General features: G+C 38.0%; 1 protein-coding gene across 1 annotated transcript; it reads left to right on the forward strand.

Moving 5' to 3' along the window:
- Positions 1-7: 7 nt before the first annotated feature.
- On the forward strand, positions 8-19,530 carry rad9b (RAD9 checkpoint clamp component B). The gene is made up of 11 exons (XM_051668282.1): positions 8-523; positions 624-694; positions 2,329-2,466; positions 4,911-5,025; positions 5,278-5,377; positions 5,954-6,060; positions 6,215-6,321; positions 7,719-7,783; positions 7,918-8,040; positions 13,981-14,263; positions 15,681-19,530. Exons 1-11 carry the CDS (start codon positions 490-492, stop codon positions 15,804-15,806), a joined length of 1,269 nt encoding a protein of 422 aa, XP_051524242.1. The 5' UTR covers positions 8-489; the 3' UTR covers positions 15,807-19,530.
- Positions 19,531-19,730: the final 200 nt, after the last annotated feature.

The following is a 19,730-nucleotide window of genomic DNA, read 5'->3' on the forward strand; positions in this document are numbered from 1 at the left end:
CCCGGCCGGCTGCTGTTCACGACATATTCAGTTCCTATGCTTCCACGATGAATGTGATGAGTGAACGAATAAATAAAAACGAGAAGTATTTTTCTAAATGTATTTATTTTTTGCACCGTAATTTTTTCAAAATTAAATATACAGATTATACATTGTATGTGTTGTCAAATTTGTTCTGAAAATTGTGGAAAACTTGCATACGTTTGACTTTGTAAAATCGAAAGCACGTGCCGCGAGACCTCATGAACGCGAGATGGCGCGCGTTTACAAGTGCATATCGTCGACATTCCCGCGCACGCGCGCGCACTGACATTTTTTTGAGAATTTTATAAACGATTTAAATTGTCAAAATTCACTCTCTTCAAATATTTTCTGTCAGAATTTGCGTTTTTAGCCGAAAGAAACAGTTAATTTTAAAAACTGAGAATAGAACGATTAAATACGGGATAGTTTGTATTAAGCAAAGATTGAAATAAAGTAATAATTAAAATGAAGTGCCTAATTGAAGGCAACGGTATTAAAGGTATGACACGTTATACTATATAAGCATATATAATATTTCTTAATGAGTTTTCACACAGATTAGTTTCTGTTGTTAATGAATGTCTTTTTACTGTTTTTAGTCTTTGGGAAAGCAGTCCATGCCCTGTCAAGAATTGGTGATGAAATGTGGCTGGATCCACTGGAGAAAGGGGTAATATAGCCTATATTTTATATGCATAAATATTGGCTTTGTCTCAAAATCTAGTGAGCTGTCTAGTAAGGCAGCATTTTGGGGGCATTTAAGCTCTTTTAGCTTAGCGTGAGTATGCATACTAGATTTAAAGGGACATTTCACCCAAAAAATGAATATTCTCTCATCATTTACTCACCCTCATGCCATCCCAGATGTGTATGACTTTCTTTCATCTGCTGAACACAAATGAAGATTTTTAGAAAAATATGTCGGCTCTGTAGGTCCATACAATGCAACTGAATGGTGACCAAGGGTCGGTTGCACCAGCAATACGTAAGTTACAACTTAGCCTAGTTGTGGCGTAAATGGGCACTAAGTCACAATTTACGCACTACTAAATATTTGAGGGTTGCACCATTAAAGTTAGGTAGGACGTAACCCTACGTATGAACTAAATATTTACGGAAGCCTCCGACCAGGAGTAACGGTTGGAATAAAAAAGCAGACTGATATTTTATAAGATCAATGAGCTCATGTTTTTCATGACAAGCATCAATCATTTCGACATAGAGTATGATGTTGGCATTTACACTCGTTTACATTTACGAGAGAGAGAAAAAAACGTACTTTTAAGTGGCTTTTCAGCATTAAACCATTAAAACGGTGCAGTTTTCAGGGTACGCCACCCGGTGTCATGTTTCAACACATACAAAATATATACAATATTAAAATAATAAATGTAAATTTTTCCAGCCTGTTGTATTAGTATTTATCACCCCTTATTTATTTTAGATACAGTTCCTATATATTGTTATTTACACAGGGCAAATATACTATTTATCAAATCTACTTTACTTACATATCGTATTTTAATAAGGATATAATTTTTTACAGCTGACAGTTATGTGAGCAAACAAGGTTTGAACATCAACCATAACAAGATCAAATTGAAGTTCAAGGCTTTTTAACACTTCAGTTAAGGTAAACGTCATATTATGCGACTATGCATTACTTTACGGAGAGCTTACGACCTACTAGTTAAGTCTTGCATTAAGAACAAGTGGTGCAACCAAATTAAGCACTGACTTAGTTACAAACTAACTAGTAGTTACTAAGCCCTTAGTGTAAACTTTACGTCCCAACTTATGTGAGACCTTACGCACAGCTGGTGCAACCCTACCCAGAACTTTAAAGTGCCAAAAAATAAAAATAAAAGAAGTAAACAATTTACAGGGTAAACTTCGATAGTGGTGAATTGAATAATGCCACTATTACGTTTCCGCAACTTTCCAAATAACGAAAAAAGGATAGGAGGCGATGGGTTGCGACATTCAGAAGAGAGAAGATGGCAAATTTGCTGTGGTAACTAATTTTTAAAACTAATTCCACACATCTGGGATGGCATGAGGATGAGTAAATGATGAGAGAATTTTCATTTTTAGGTGAAATATACCTTTAAGACTGTCATATCACCAAGTTTTTTCCAAGTTAGTTGACTGGACAAATGACTGTGATGTCTATATACATACTATAATAAACAACATTAAAAAATTACATAAAGTCTATAAAGTCCATTGTATTATCTTTTTATTCCAAATACTACATTTTTATTTTCTTTCTCACACTCTCTAATGTCTCGTTCCCATCTGCAGTTGGCTGTAAGGACAGTCAACTCATCTCAGTCGGCATATGGCTGTTTCTTCTTCACTTCTCTGTTCTTCCAGCAATATATTCCTGACTTAGATGATCAACATGGCTGTGAAGTGGCAAAATGCAAATTAAACATGAAGGTAGTAAACATTCAGAACCATAGGTTGTAAGAGTACATCACTTTCAAGACTTAAAAGTTTGGATGTGGTGCTTAATCATTGCTGTACAACTTTTGTGAGCTCAACATTAAATGCTAAAACATTATCGGTAACACTTTACAATAATGTTCCATTCGCTAACATTAGTTAATGCATTAGGTATCATGAACTAACAATGAACAATGTCTTTTTTTTTGGGTAGCCTTCCACAAGCTTCTCACAATAAGTTGCTGGAATTTTGGCCCATTCCTCCAGACAGAACTGGTGTAACTGAGTCAGGTTTGTAGGCCTCCTTGCTCGCACACGCTTTTTCAGTTCATGCCATCAAATTTTCTATCGGATTGAGGTCAGGGCTTTGTGATGGCCACTCCAATACCTTGACTTTGTTGTCCTTAAGCCATTTTGCCACAACTTTGAAGGTTTTCTTGGGGTCATTGTCGATTTGCGACAAGCTTTAACTTCCTGGCTGATGTCTTGAGATGTTGCTTCAATATATCCACATAATTTTCCTTCCTCATGATGCCATCTATTTTGTGAAGTGCACCAGTCCTTCCTGCAGCAAAGCACCCCCACAACATGATGCTGCCACCCCCATGCTTCATGGTTGGGATGGTGTTCTTCGACTTGCAAACCTCACCCTTTTTCCTCCAAACATAACAATGGTCATTATGGCCAAAAAGTTCCATTTTTGTTTCATCAGACCAGAGGGCATTTCTCCAAAAAGTAAGATCTGTGTCCCCATTTTTTTATGGTGGTTTTGGAGCAGTGGCTTCCTCCTTGCTGAGCTGCCTTTCAGGTTATGTCGATATAGGACTCGTTTGACTGTGGATATAGATACTTGTCTACCTGTTTCCTCCAGCATCTTCACAAGGTCCTTTGCTGTTGTTCTGGGATTGATTTGCACTTTTCGCACCAAACTACGTTCATCTTTAGGAGACAGAATGCGTCACTGTGGTGATGGGGGCGTGGTTGTCTGTCTGTTTGTGGGAGAGAGGGAGTGGTGTGGCTCGTCAAGCTGGTTGACATGATCTCTAACAGCTGTTTCTTGTTACATTGATAGTGGGGAGAGGCCTCAAAAGCAGCCGAGACACACCAGTCACTGCACACTCGTGTCCCTCTCTCTCTCCGCTCTCTGGTGTGTTTTGGCTGCTTTTGAGGCCTCTCCCTGCTATCACTGTAACAAGAAAAAGCTGTTAGAGATCATTTCAACCATCATGATGAGCCACACCACTCCCCCTCTCCCGCAAACAGACACATGACCACGTCCCCATCACCACAGTCTCCTTCCTGAGTGGTATGATGGCTGCGTGGTCCCATGGTGTTTATACTTGCATACTATTGTTTCCACAGATGAACGTGGTACCTTCAGGCATTTGGAAATTGCTCCCAAGGATGAACCAGATTTGTGGAGGTCCACAATTTTTTTTTCTGAGGTCTTGTCTGATTTCTTTAGATTTTTCTATGATGTCAAGCAAAGAGGCACTGAGTTTGAAGGTAGTCCTTAAGATACATCCACAGGTACACCTCCAATTCAGTACACCTCCTGTCAGAAGCTAAATGGCTTATTGTCTAAAGGCTTGACATCCTTTTCTGGAATTTTCCAAGCTGCTTATAGGCACAGTTAACTTAGTGTATGTAAACTTCTGACCCACTGGAATTGTGATATAGTCAATTAACAGTGAAACAATCTGTCTGAAAACAATTGTTGGAAAAATTACTTGTGTCATGCACAAAGTAGATGTCCTAAACGACTTGCCAAAACTATAGTTTGCTAATATTAAATCTGTGGAGTGGTTAAAAAATGAGATTTAATGACTTCGACCTAAGTGTATGTAAACTTCCTACTTCAAATGTAAATGCTGTAAAAGCATTGTTCATTGTTAGTCCTGTTAACTAATGTTGCTAGCTAATGCTAACAAATGGAACCTTATAGAGGTCGACCGATAGTGGATTTTGCAGATACCGATAACTAAGGTGGTGGGAAAGGCTGATAACCGATTAACTGGCCGATAGTTTTTAAAATTGGTTAATAGAAAATCAAAAAATGGCCTTACTATGGCGAGAACAGATAAAGAGTCCAAAATGAATCAGATCCCAGGTTTGGTGCATAACGCAAGACTTTTAAGTATAAATAAGCCCAAAACACACCGGGGATTCTTATTTTTAAATGATGAAATGATGAAAAATCTATCAGCAACTATCAGCGTAGATTTTTGCAGATAACCAGTAGTTCCAAAAAGCAAATATCTGCACCGATTAATCTGTAAAACCGATATATCGGTCTACCACATTATCTTTATATAATGGGGACAGTTGATAAACCAATAGACCAGATGGGTTGATTAATCGGACAATATGTGGCATTTTCATTTCAGTCAATCATTCAGAAAAATATACTGTATTGACCAAGTATACTTGCTTTTCAGTGTGTACTTCCCTTGTTTCGTTGTGTTGCGTGGAGAGATCGCAGTGTGGACAGATGTGAGATATCCATCAGTGTCCCTGATAACAGGGTGATATTTCAATTTCATTGCAGACATGGTGAGTTCATTTACAGCTCTTTGCAGGTAAAGTATAGGTGAATTCCATCTAGCGATACACTCAGTTTGTTTTGACATTGGAGGAACAGATTGTGGTTGGTGGAGGTAATCACACAGTAACAGCACACTACACTGGACAGACACCAACATTCACTGGAATGTTAGAAATCCTTCCCCAAACTACATGCTTATTGTACATATAAGCTACTATATAATTCAAGATGTTGGCAATTACTGTACATATACATTATAGGAATAATGAAGACCTATAATTTGGGCTATCAGGAATGTGATGCTTTGCAGGCCGTGTTTCCAACTCACCTCTGTCCAAATGTCCTGACAGCCCAGCCCAAGTAAGTGCACAAACAGCTGTTCCCAAAATGCATTGTTTACTTATTAGCAGTGCTTGCTAAGGGTTGTTTGGAGAGGTGTGCTATCACAGTTTGACTTATATTGAAGAAGGCACCTTAGCCATGGGCTCTTTTGACTAGGCAGCAAGCAACCACCCTGATTATCCTAGAAACCACTTAGCAACCAACCAGAACACCCTTGCAGCTGAATAGCAACACTAACAACCACTCAAAACACTTTATAAATCATATAGCAACACCATAACAACCACCCAGAACAGCCTAGAAACCTCCTTGCAACCAACCAGAAAACCCTAACAACATCTATCAACCACTTAAAACACCTTAGAAAACACATAGCAACCACCTAGAACACCCTAGCATCATGGTGGCAGGTTTTGCATGGGCAAATACCCCTTACATTTTAAATTGTTCAGAAGCAGTATTCTTAAAAATAAATGAAATGTTGGAGCAACATTAACTTTATTTACATGATTTAACTAATTACACATTAGTTTAAGGGTGATATGAGTATTACTGTGATGTTACCTCCATCCTGTATTGTTTGTGTTAATTTAGACTAATGGGTGATCTTATGGTGCATTTCCCAATTTCACAAGAAGAGATCACAGTTTCCATATCATCTGTTAAAGTGACTTTGAAGACCTACTGTGAGGAAGAAAAGAGTAAGGAAACAGAAATATCATATTATAATGGTACAGTATGAGTCTTTCCAATGCTATTTTAAATCCATTTGCTGCAATGTTAATGTGAAATGACAAAACATGCAGTTATTGAATAGTGCAGTACTGCATTAATTAGACTTTGTTTGTTTGATAGGCTGTGTTAAAGGTATGAACACTGAGCTATCACTGCACCCGGATGAGTTTGACTATTTTCAGGTTGGAGTGGATTCAGCCGTAACCTTCTGCCTCAAAGAACTAAGGGTGAGACTTGAGCACGGAATGTTTTTATACAGGATATGTGTGCAAGTTGTGTGTGTCCCAAACTTTTCATGCTAGAATGTTTTCTGTGTGTGAGAGTGTGTGTTGAGGACCAGCCATTATTCATTTTTATAGCAACTTATTTCTGTCCTGGATGTTCGGTAGTCCTTGTGCATATCATATTCACCCAAGCGAGTTCAAAGAAATTATGTTATGCTTGTGCCGTAAACGGACTGCAATGTTTTTTTAACTTCTGCCCAAACTCAAACTTTAGGTACATTCAGCATTAAAGGGATAGTTTCACCCCAAAATGAAATTTTTGTCATTATTTGTTTTAAATACAAAGATGGTTTCACTGGGGGCTTTTATACATTTAAGACATTCAAGTATGATTTTCTTTAAAGCTGCTTTGAAATAATGTGTACTGTGAAAAACGCTATACAATTAAAAATGACTTGACTTGATTCACTCACACTCACGTATGACTTTATTTCTTTTGGAGAATACAAAAGGAGATGTTAGGTAGAATGTTAGATTTAGACAACATTCACTTTCATTGTATGGAAAAGTAATGTATACTAGATAAACAAAACCCCAAGCTCATTTTGTATTCTATCCCTCAACCTTTGACCCTGATTTCCAGGGAAATCTGGTGGCACTGGATTATGCCCCTATAGTACCGACACTTTTCACTTACACATTTTGGCTGCATGACGTCATGTCTTGGCAGGCTACTGTGTGTTTGTGTCAGTCAGTGATGCAGTTGCACAGATGCTTGGACTCTAACCAGCAAACCTGTCACAATGAGTTACAGCGCTAGACAGCACACTCTGGTCTGGACACACATGACTGACCTTCTCATGAGGTCTAAAGATGGGGACTGATACATCTGTACGGATCAGTGTGTCCCTAGTGTATAATGCACTGTACGAATCTGCTTTGACAGGTCTTAATTCTTTGTTATTGTGCACGGCTATCTCTGGTTTGTGCTCATGACAACCCCGTGAAATTAAAATTGGTTTCCATTTAGTCTGTTAGCTTTGAGGCCATCTATATGCTAATGGACTCCTAAACATTGACAAAATTCACTTTTAGCCGATATAAAATATGCTAAATATAAAAATATAATAGCATGTGAAAAAATATTTCAGATTGATCTTGCACGCTACAAATTCTTGTCCAGTCAGATGCTCTATTGAATTAGGGTGTCCCTCCCCCTAATTCCACCTAAAACTGACAAGCAATAGCAAGTAGCAAATCATTATTCACAACTGTGACATGACTAGAGCTAATTGGCTGTTTAAAAAAAAACACACCTACCTCGCAGTTTCTAAATTCAACTGTTTTGCTCAGGGATTTACTTCTTTGAAAATTATTAATAATTATAAAATTGTTTTTAGGGGCTTTTGTCCTTTGCAGAGTCATATGGTGTACCAGTGTCTTGTCACTTTGGTGTAGCTGGACAGTAAGTCATCATTTGATTTTCAGTACTAATACCAAATTAGTAACAGTCCAGTGTACATTTTAATGCAATTGTCTTTGAACTTTCCCAACTAGACCAGAATATTAATTGTTTATTGTGTGTGCGCTGTCTTTCAGACCTGTTTCCTTCAGTGTAGAAGACATGATGCTGGAGGCCAATGTTGTGTTGTCCACCCTAAAGGATCTAAAGGACAATAGCCCACCCCAGGTCACTGAGGATCAGGTGGCTCCTACACATGGGTATTCAATTTGAAACCTCTTGGACTAAATGTGTAAGATGCTGTAAAATTGGCATGATAGACACACGTAGGTTAATCCATGGCAAACTAGCACTCAGAGCAAGAGAATGGAATAATATATATATATAATGGGGTCCAAATGTCTGAGACCACATTGAAAAAGGTCAGATTTCCTTCTATTGAAGCACACAAGATGCTCTTTGGAACATTCCTAAATCATGCTGGATAGCATTATCATCATGTTTTGTTCATGCCAGCTTGCATATTGTTATTAGTACCAAATACTAAGAAATTCTGAAATTCATGGGCATATTTCAATTCAACTTGAAAAATTATTCAGCCCTACAATGTTAAATTATAGGCGCAATGCAAAGGCAAAAGCACTATGACTCACAGCCACTGCTATAAGCACCCAGTGGGCGTTGAGTTAAGTGACAGCTTAATGTGCTAGTCTTCCATGTCGTCTTGACTATATAGGGTAACACAGAGCTAGAGCTGTGACATGCTAGCCCTGCCTCTAAGCGCATCTATCACTGTGACTTATCAAGTGGAGGCAGTGATGTTACAGGAGCTGCCCCACCTCTTTGTGCCATTTGTGGTTGTATTGGTGTCAGTCTTTTAAAACCTGTCAGTCTGAAGCAGTTGCAAACATCCGGGTCACCTGTAGCATGCTCATACCTCACCGCTGACCTTTTAACAAACTGCTGAAGGCTATCTTATCGCAATAATCCACGTCAGCCAAAGCTAAAATAAATAGAAAATGTAGATTTTTTTTAAACCCATGTTTTTTAAAGAGCAAAGGCTTTATTTGTTTTGTTAGTGCCTGATCCTTGCATAGATTTCAACAAATTTGTGTTTAGTTTTTTAACAAAGTCTATGGTACCATTTCAGCTTTTCTTGTTTGACTAGAAAAAAGCATCACATTTGCATAGAAATTACTTGAAAACAATAATAGTGCTGCTGTATCTGAATATTAGGATTAGGGCTGTCAATCGAATTCATTACATTATGTGCCGATTAATAAATGTAAATAAATCGCAATTAATCGCATATCAATATTTACTCAGAAAGGCCCCCAAATAAAGAAAATGTAGTATTTAATAATTAAAGTAAGTATAATTATAAAATACATAATAATAAATACATAATAAATATTATACTGTACATGTATTGTGGCAACAGATAAGCATTGAGACAATACGAAAAGGTTTTAAGAGTCAAAATATTGTTTATTTGTTTCGATATCATTAAACATAACCCTATTTTTGGCCTACCTCCCTTTGCGCTATTTTTAATTGTTGGCCTATGAACTCATGAATCAGACGGATGCTTTTGGAGCTTCTCACTTAGGTTCTATCTCACTAGTTTTCTGTGTCTCTAGTCGTAAGCCCTGTGTTTTAAGGATGCTGTGTCAAATTAAATGTAGTTTTTGAAACTCATCTCGCAATCCCTGCATACTCTTGTGCTCCATCCAGCTGTCTTTAAGCACGTTTATGGAAGGCTATGCTGCCTGCTCGCTGGTTTGACGATGCCTACAGAGCTGTTCAGCCGTGATGCCAATTTGTGGGCGAACCTAGAAGACTAATTCGCCATGGGTTCCCTTTTGATTTTCCTATGTGTTTTTAAAAAGGGGTTTTTAAGTTTATGAGTAAAATAAGGTCTGTGGTAAACATTATTTGAAGATACTTGGACATTTTGCTCTACAACATAAATTATACACAGCCATACCTGAAGCCACCATGTTTTTGAAAAATGTATGTTGCTAACAAGGCTGGTTGCTAACCCAAAATGCTAATTCTCTTCTGTGTTTTTGGACTACAACCTGAACAGCTCAACTGTCTGTACAGCTGGAGCGGACTGCCTGCTACCGCCACAGATTCGTAAAAACATCATGGTGGTACATCAAGCTTGAATTACTCCGATGGAAGGAACATTCCATATTATGTAATTTATGCACGGGCTAGGGGCATGATTAATTGCGATTAATTGCGTTTTCGCATTAAATTAACGTGTTAAATCAACAGTCGTAATTATGATTATTGATTATTTGAATAATGAAAAAATTACTTCTGAATTATATTACAACTAAATATATAACAATTTATATGCAGTAAAACTCAATAAAAAATTCTAATTATAAAACATAAGTAATAAGTAAATGAACAATAAAAATTTAATACAAATTATATTTAATTATTACAGTGCATCCGGAAAGTATTCACAGCGCTACTTCACTTTTTCCACATTTTGTTATGTTACAGCCTTATTCCAAAATGGACTAAATTAATTATTTTCCTCAAAATTCTACAAACAATACCCCATAATGACAACGTGAAAGAAGTTTGTTTGAAATCTTTGCAAATGTATTAAAAATAAAAAACGAAAAAAAAAATCACATGTACATAAGTATTCACAGCCTTTGCCATGACACTCAAAATTGAGCTCAGGTGCATCCTGTTTCCACTGATCATCCTTGAGATGTTTCTACAACTTGATTGGAGTCCACCTGTGGTAAATTCAGTTGATTGGACATGATTTGGAAAGGCACACACCTGTCTATATAAGGTCCCACAGTTAACAGTGCATGTCAGAGCACAAACCAAGCCATGAAGTCCAAGGAATTGTCTGTAGACCTCCGAGACAGGATTATATTGAGGCACAGATCTGGGGAAGGGTACAGAAAAATGTCTGCAGCATTGAAGGTCCCAATGAGCACAGTGGCCTCCATCATCCGTAAATGAAAGAAGTTTGGAACCACCAGGACTCTTCCTAGAGCTGGCCGCCTGGCCAAACTGGGCGATCGGGGGAGTAGGGCCTTAGTCAGTGAGGTGACCAAGAACCCGATGGTCACTCTGACAGAGCTCCAGCATTTCTCTGTGGAGAGAGGAGAAACTTCCAGAAGAACAACTATCTCTGCAGCACTCCACCAATCAGGCCTGTATGGTAGAGTGGCCAGACGGAAGCCACTCCTCAGTAAAAGGCACATGACAGCCCGCCTGGAGTTTGCCAAAAGGCACCTGAAGGACTCTCAGACCATGAGAAACAAAATTCTCTGGTCTGATGAAACAAAGATTGAACTCTTTAGCCTAAATGGCAAGCGTCATGTGCGGAGGAAACCAGGCACCGCTCATCACCTGGCCAATACCATCCCTACAGCGAAGCATGGTGGTGGCAGCATCATGCTGTGGGGATGTTTTTCAGTGGCAGTAACTGTGAGACTAGTCAGGATCGAGGGAAAGATGAATGCAGCAATGTACAGAGACATCCTTGATGAAAACCTGCTCCAGAGCGCTCTGGACCTCAGACTGGGGTGAAGGTTCTTCTTCCAACAGGACAGCGACCCTAAGTACACAGCCAAGATAACAAAAGAGTGGCTACGGCACAACTCTGTGAATGTCCTTGAGTGGCCCAGCCAGAGCCCAGACTCGAACCCGATTGAACATCTCTGGAGAGATCTGAAAATGGCTGTGCACCGACGCTCCCCATCCAAACCTGATGGAGCTTGAGACGTCCTGCAAAGAAGAATGGGAGAAACTGCCCAGAAATAGGTGTGCCAAGCTTGTAGCATCATACTCAAAAAGACTTGAAGCTGTAATTGGTGCCAAAGGTGCTACAACAAAGTATTGAGCAAAGGCTGTGAATACTTATATACATGTGATTTTGTTTTTCTTTTTTTTTTGTGATTTTTTTTAATAAATTTGCAAAGATTTCAAACAAACTTCTTTCACGTTGTCATTATGGGGTATTGTTTGTAGAATTTTTAGGAAAATAATGAATCCATTTTGGAATAAGGCTGTAACATAACAAAATGTGGTAAAAGTGAAGCGCTGTGAATACTTTCCGGATGCACTGTGTGTATATATATAAAATATACTGTATATAGTAAATAATACTAAACAATAAATACAAATAATATTTGAGAAATTAAGAAATTATAATTAATAATGAACATAATAAATAATGAGATAAAATAGTGCCAACCTGCTCAATTACTTTTCTGTCAATTGATAGTCAATTAATTTTAGTAAACATTTTCTAAACAGAATATTTTGCAATGCAGGAGGGTAGCTATGTAGATAGTGGTTAAGTCATAAACATTTGTTCTAGTCTGCTCGGCCGTCATGTGTAATGGAATATTTGTCCTGAAGGCCACAGTTGCAGTTCTGGTACTAGGCCAGAACCCAATGTAGTAAAGCCCCGCCCCCCTGGGATGCAATGAACATATTCAGAGACATGCATTCATGCTTCCTTCACATACCCTCCCCCACACTTCACAATGTGATTCTGATTCTTCTCTCTCTCTCTTCTGTCCTTCACACATGCCTGCATGTGTTTCTGTACCCACAGAAAGACACGTCACTCAGGCTTTGATAAAAAACTCTTTGCTGTCTGTGCTTACAGGCACACATTTATATTGATTCATTTTGCAGCTGCTTTTATTCAAATCAACTTACAGTGAGAAATAAAACAACACAAGCAATACATCCTATGGAGACAGTACCATGAGAAGTACTGCAATATACAGTTCCAAAGCTGGCCAGAAAATGTAGGGTGACTCAAAGTAAAAAAATGGCCCAAATTCACCCTACAAGATAAAAAAATAAACGTAAGGGTTTCATAGGGAGTATAGAAAGGAACAGTTAAATTAACAGTTCATAGTTCATATTGTGTCATCATTTACTCACCCACATGATGTTCCAAAACTGTATTACTTTCTTTCTTCCATGAAACACAAAAGGAGATGTTTAGCAGAATGTTTAAGCTACTTCAGGCTGTCAAGCACCAAAAAAGCAATCCACATGACTCTTACGCTATATCCAAATTTTCCTGGGGGTCTTACTGGGGGAAATTAATGTGAGTGTGACTACTGCCGGAAGTCATTCTGTAGCATTCGCTATAGCTATAGCTGCAGTCATTTTAGACCCTGTTTACAGCTGATATTAATACGCATTTCAGATGATCTGGTTGCAAATGGTCAGCGCTAAATATAGTTGTAAATGGGGTTCAAAACGTCTTGTGATTGTATCACAAAAAACGCATACATAGGTAGTCAAAAAAGCATGTGGCCACATCACATTTAAAAGCCGTCCTGATGCGTTCCAGTCGGCAGTGAAGCAGCACCTCTCACCTGTCAAATCACCCACGGCCCGCCGAACAAAAATTAAACTTATGTGTGGATTTAAAAGGAAATTACCATCCGATCGGACAACTTGAAAAAGCGATTACAAACCCAAGGACAAGAACTTCACGGCTCTTCCTCGGTGTGTCTGTCTGATATCAACATGTAGGGTGACAAGATGACAAGCACACACATCTGAAGATGAACTAACAGAGGTAGACTACTCCAGTAAAACAACAGATATTTTTGCTCAAAATGTTGCGTTTGTGCTTAGATTAAATTTGGGCACGCGCTGCATCTGGGAGAAACAGCGCGCCGGTTTTGTTCGGGCTTTCTTTGTCTTTATGACTTTTTTTTTTTGCAGTTTATAATCATTCAGTAACACATTGACATAGTGATTGATGTACAGTATGTCATCATGACATCAGACACCCTCTCCTCAAAATCCCAACACCGCAACGAAAGGATGAATGAACGTACGCCGCAACAACAACTGTGTTTACTTGATAACGGAAGTAACACCCACAGATGCTAAGCATCACATGACATAGGAAAAAGGTGGATATCAAGTATTCTGAAGGCATGCAATAGCTATGTGTGTGAATAAATTATATGTCATTATTCACTGATAATTTACCCCCTCTTGAAAATAAAATGCTGGTTTGGAATTAAATGAGGTTGAGTAAATTATGACAGATTTTGAAGTTTTGGGTTGATTATTTATTTAATGGTTCATCAAGTGCTTAATGATTAAAATCATAGTTTCAACAACAAAATGAAAACAAATCTGTAGCTTTGACATTATTGGTCTGTATCTTCTAGGAATGACAGTGCTGTTTGTCCTGTTGACACCCCCAAGAATGCTGTAGCAGGTATCTCGTTATGTGAGGGTCCCATGGAGGCAGAGGTTGCTGATGTTGAACTTTTGGAGGTGTGTATTGCTGATGTGGAGCAGATACCCTCTAGCCAGGGCAGTGGAGCCTTCAGCCCAGCTCTTCATATGAGGGAGATGATCCAGCTCCATACATCTGGAGAGACCCAGCCAAGACAGAGTTTGGGTCCTGGATCTATCTTGACTACACCAATAACACCAGCCACTTTTAGGGTGAGAATAGTGAAGGCTGTATGGAATTGTTTTCTCACTAGCCAAAATAGAGCACAGTGACCACCCACTTTGGAAGGTCCGGAAGTGTTTTACCTATTCATTTTCTCCATTGAGATTTCAATTCTTCAGTTGGGATTTTTAAGCCATAAACCAAACCATTCAGTTCCAAGATGAATTACAAGATTACAAACTTTGATTTGAAGTAAAAAACTAGTTTTTTTTCTTTTATTTGAAAATTAATAAACTACTCATCCCATAAATCATTGTGAATATCATCACTCCAATTGGTAGTACACCCATAAATGAAAATTCTGTCATTACAAATTTTACTCACCCACATGTCCCAGACCTGTTTGACTTACTTTCTTCTGTGGAACAGAAAAGGAGATGTAAGGCAGGATGTTAGGGACTGATCCCTAACATTATGGACCCTAAGTCAACATTCACTTTTATTGTATGGCAAAAAGATGCAATGTAAGTGAATGGTGACCAATGTTCCCTCTAACTTATGTTCTTGCTGAGCAAATCCTATATATAAAGATATTAAATAAAAACAAAGCATGTTGTCTTAGTGTTTCTCAGTTAAGTTATTTTGACACGTACCTGATATGTTGCAACTGTTTGCATTCACGTAAGACATAAGCGACTGTTTGTTAATCACTTGTGGGACGGGCAGCACATTTAACCATTTGGGCGCGCAGCTGCATTCCCACATTCACCAGTAGCGCTCGTACCTCACGGTAAATGCGGTATGTGTATGTGTTGTGTCACGACTCAATAATGCGTATTTCCACCTTGTATACACACAAGATTTCACTCAAAGCTTCAGCTTCATACTGGAAAAAAATTAACATTCGTATAAACTCCAGTTGAAACACTTAGCATGCATTTAGCTCTGATTCAGGAATACCTCTAGGTTTTTCCACACACTTGAGTTCGTCATCTACGCGGATGATTTTTTCCATCTGCGTGGAAGCAGCATCAGAAGTGTGCAGCCATGCATGAGCGCAGCATGGAGGGAACACTGATGATGACTGAGGCTAAAATTCTACATAAAAGCTGCTGTGTCATATGGGTTTGGAACAACATAAGGATGAGTAAATGATGACAGAATTTTTGGGTGAACTGTCCCTTTAAACTTGGAGCTCATGGTAGTCCCGTCTCGCAAGGTTCATATATTATCTAAAAAAAAAATCAATTGTACTCTGGAGACAATGACAATTTTTACTTTCATAACACTACTGTTGAGCTCTATGGGGCTACAGTCAATGACAGCTAGTTTTGTGACATTTTCTTCAAATTTTTGCAATTAAAAACAATGAAATATGCAGTGGAAACAATCATTAAATGGAGCGTAAGTGCTTATATGGGTAATTTGGTGTTGGAGACTCAAATTCCTTAATATATCTCATTTCAGTTCCGCTCTTTGCTCTTTGGGGACTTATTCAATGACATAAGCAATGGTAATACTTTGGATTTACCCTGCCTGGTGTATGCAAGTGACACGGAGGAGGATGGAGGAACAGAGGAGGAACTCGGCTAACAGGACAAGATTACCTTTCGCAGGTAACACCACTGTAAGGACACGTGGACATTGTTGCACGATGTACTGAAAGTCAACAGATTAAAATGACACAACAGCATTGCGTTCTGCTGTTAAATGTTATATTTTACAAAACAGTTGGTCGGTTTCAAGGTTAATATATCGTTAACTAAAAATGTTCCTTAAATATAGGTGCCAAGGCCATTGCTAGACTGTAATTCTTAAAACCTTGTTAGTGCACATCTTGGATTATTTTATTAATGTGAAAAAAAAAAAAAAAGATTTCACACATGTAAGGTAACATTTTGATTCTGTTTCAGTTCTGTTCATAAATGAATGCATGGTTCAATATAAACAGTATTTCCTTGTGTTAAAATGTTCTTTGAGATATTAACTATAAAGCGATAGTAAAGTTCAAGGGAAGCAGAGTAGAGGCCAAATGGGGCAAGTTTCACATTCTGTTACAGGACTGGAATGTGTACCTAAACACACAGTTCAGTCGAGTGTGCTCACCGAGGAGATAAGCAAACTTCAAAACAAAAACATTGCTAGGGATGGAGAACTTCTTGTTCTGTAAGGCCACCTATGACTAAGTGCTTTAAAATGCTGTTCAGCACTCAAATGTCTGGAAACAATTCTTACATAAGACTGCAGCAGTAATTACTGGGATTGTAAACATACCTCACTACATTGTCCATAGAGAGCCTTGGTCTTCACTCGACTATAATAATGCTGAATTTTGAAGAATGTTTGACATATTCGAAGCTAATCAAGTCACAGCAGAGAGGCCGTTATTCTGAGGTGAACTGTTTGCATTGTGTCCAATATAATTTTCTCACTCCTTCCCATTTAAAAGCTCAGTTGCCATTAACCTCATAACACAATAACTTAATTCTGTGCCATTTGTGGTATTTTGTCAAATGAGCTCTTAATGTGGCAGTTGATCAATTGCAATTCAATTAGCTAATGCTCATGATTTCCGGGTTACTACCATTACTACCATTTTTGTTTGAAGCAGACAAACGAATCTCATCTCCAACCACTTACAGATGTACATGATATTTCAGCACTTTGTAACAAACTATAAATAATTTGAGCATAAAATGTAGGAAAACCATAAATCATTACAGACCAGAAACCCACACAGGGCTCGACATTAAGCATCACCATGCGCTTTTGGTCATTCAATTGTCCGGGTAAAAAAGTGACTTGTCCGGTGAGAAAAAATGGCATACTAATAATGGTAATACTGTAGTTACATGCTCAAGTAACATATCAACGTTTCTGATGTCTGTTTTCTAAAATTACGACAGATGCCCAACCTAATAATATGCCTATGCAATTAACTCAATTCTCAGCTACAGAAATGTAAACTGCACTGGGTAGGGACCAGGAAGGAGGCTATTGTCATATGACAGTTATGTTATGTTACTAATTTGTTAATTATGTAGGAATTGTTTCAAGTTCTCAATTAATTATTCAAGACTAATCAACAGTCAGTAATACAATAACAAAAAAATTAAAAGCAATGAATAGAAGCTAATTAAAAGCAATAGAACAAAAAATACAAATTACGAAAACTGCTTTTTAACAACTTTAAAAGTTTTTAACAGCAGTATCAAGTATTCAAGTAAACATTCAGAATGAATTGCAATATAAAACTACTACTGGTCTTCACTGTATATTTATAAAACATTAATACTTTTTTAAAGCAGCACATTTATCCAGCCAAGAGCAGTGTGTGTATCTATTAACACACTTGACAGCAGCAGGTCTATTAGGTCACATTTACACTTACAAGTCCTACAGAATATTTTAATACAAATCCACTTTCCCCACCACTGTTTACGTTCACTTTAGACATAACTCACTGTGTTTACATTAATACCTCACCAAGATGGGCAATTTGGAAGAATTTTGAAATGTATTTGATTGTTCAGGCACATATCCGCATTAGCATGAGCGCTCTCTGAGCCCACACGCATACACATAAGCCACCTGTCAGTCAAACAGCACACAGCTATTACTAAATTGCTAGCGAATTATAAAATTACGCGTTATGAATTATGTTTAACAGCAGAATATGAACTTTGTAAGTAGTGAAACAGGCCAAGGCTATATCACAAATAAAGCTTGTTATTTTTTTTGTGATTGACGTTTTAATCAGGCAGCTTGTCTGGTCGGGCAAGTAAAATTCTCTTTCATTTGCCCACTTAAAAATCCACTTGTCCCAGACAAGCATTAATGTCGAGTCCTGCCACAATAGTTGCACACTGTACTGATGCATGGAAAAATAGGCAGAAATGAAAATCTGGAAGTGTTTAATATCTGCGCAACTAGCGTACCCTATCGGAATTGCAAAAAATAATAATTGGTTTCAAACAGGTTTCTCGAACACTCCCTGACTGCCATTGGTCATTCAAAAAAATGGTGCTATATCAAATGCATGCCATTGGTTGAGCCAGTCTTGCTGTGTCAGACTGGTCATGTTGTCTCTGCATTATAAAGCTGGAATAGGAGAGAGTATTTTAACAAAAAATCAAATGACACGCTTCAGCTATATGTCACAACAGAACCAGCAAGCAGGACTGTAATTAAATCACTCAGCATGAGCATTTAGAAAGGGAAGACTGCTTTCTGCAGGTGGCCTAACAGATTCATCCCATGGTGTAATCAGGTTAATTCAGCAGGGTGCAAATGGCTTGTGTGATTAGAATAGCTACATAGTTGAAACATCACTAGTGAAGTGTTTTTTAAGTGTGGATATTCACATCTAGCATTGTCAGCAGTATCCTGCAAAGTAACATGCTATACTTCATCTAAAACTATTTTTTAAACAACATGTTACTAATTCTTTTTTCTCCCCCTTTTTCTCCCCAATTTGGAATGCCCAATTCCCAATACATTCTAAGTCCTTGTGGTGGCGTAGTGATCTGGGTGGCGGAGGACGAATCTCAGTTGCCTCCGTGTCTGAGACCGTCAATACGCGCATTTTATCACGTGGCTTGTTGAGCGCGTTACCGCGGAGACATAACGCGTGTGGAGGCTTCACGCTATTCTCCGCGGCATCCACGCACAACTCACCACGCGCCCCACCGAGAGCGAGAACCACATTATAGTGACCACGAGGAGGTTACCCCATGTGACTCTACCCTCCTTAGCAACCGGGCCAATTTGGTTGCTTAGGAGACCTGGCTGGGTCACTCAGCACGCCCGTGACTCAAGGGGTGGTAGTCAGCGTCTTTACTCGCTGAGCTACCCAGGCCCCCCATTCTAATTCTTGAGTAATTATTATACACAAAGTTTATTATGAAATTAATGAGACTACATGGAATATTTGTACTTAAAAAATTGCATTTGTCACATCGCAGGGTTATTTAATTGAACGGCTAAAAGGCGATTAAAATGATTAGAAAATGTGGCAACACTTTACAATAAGGTTGTATTTGGTAATATTAGTTAACGCAGTAGTTTACATGAACTAACAATGAAAAGTATTTTAACAGTATTTATTAATCCTGGGTATTTCAGCATATATTCATGCATGTTTTACATTAAATTGTACATGTTAACATTAGTTAATGCATTATAACTAACATGAGCAATTGTAATTTTATAAATTAACATTAATCAAGAATAATAAAGTGTAAAAAAAAAAAAAATTGTTCATTGTTAGTTCATAATACCTAATGCATTTACTAACAGAACCTTATTGTAAGGTACCAGTAATACCAAAAAATGTTAACATTTTAATTTATAAAAACAAAAGTTTTTAATGTGTTTACTATTCCAATAATATTAACTCACAAACACAGTAACTCTGGTTTTCCTTTGAGGAACATTAATTTGACTAAATTAGTGAAAAATCATGCAGAACTTATAAAAATATAACTTTATTAGATCATGTGATCATCAAATACCCAC

Source organism: Myxocyprinus asiaticus, chromosome 33 (genome assembly GCF_019703515.2).
Source record: "Myxocyprinus asiaticus isolate MX2 ecotype Aquarium Trade chromosome 33, UBuf_Myxa_2, whole genome shotgun sequence".
In the NCBI taxonomy this organism is placed as follows: Eukaryota; Metazoa; Chordata; class Actinopteri; order Cypriniformes; family Catostomidae; genus Myxocyprinus; species Myxocyprinus asiaticus.

Coding starts and splice junctions, on each gene's coding strand:
- rad9b (XM_051668282.1), top strand. CDS start 490: ATGAAGTGCCTAATTGAAGGCAACGGTATTAAAG. Junction 524..623: donor TGAAGGCAACGGTATTAAAG/GTATGACACGTT, acceptor TACTGTTTTTAG/TCTTTGGGAAAGCAGTCCAT. Junction 8,041..13,980: donor CAGGTGGCTCCTACACATGG/GTATTCAATTTG, acceptor TGTATCTTCTAG/GAATGACAGTGCTGTTTGTC.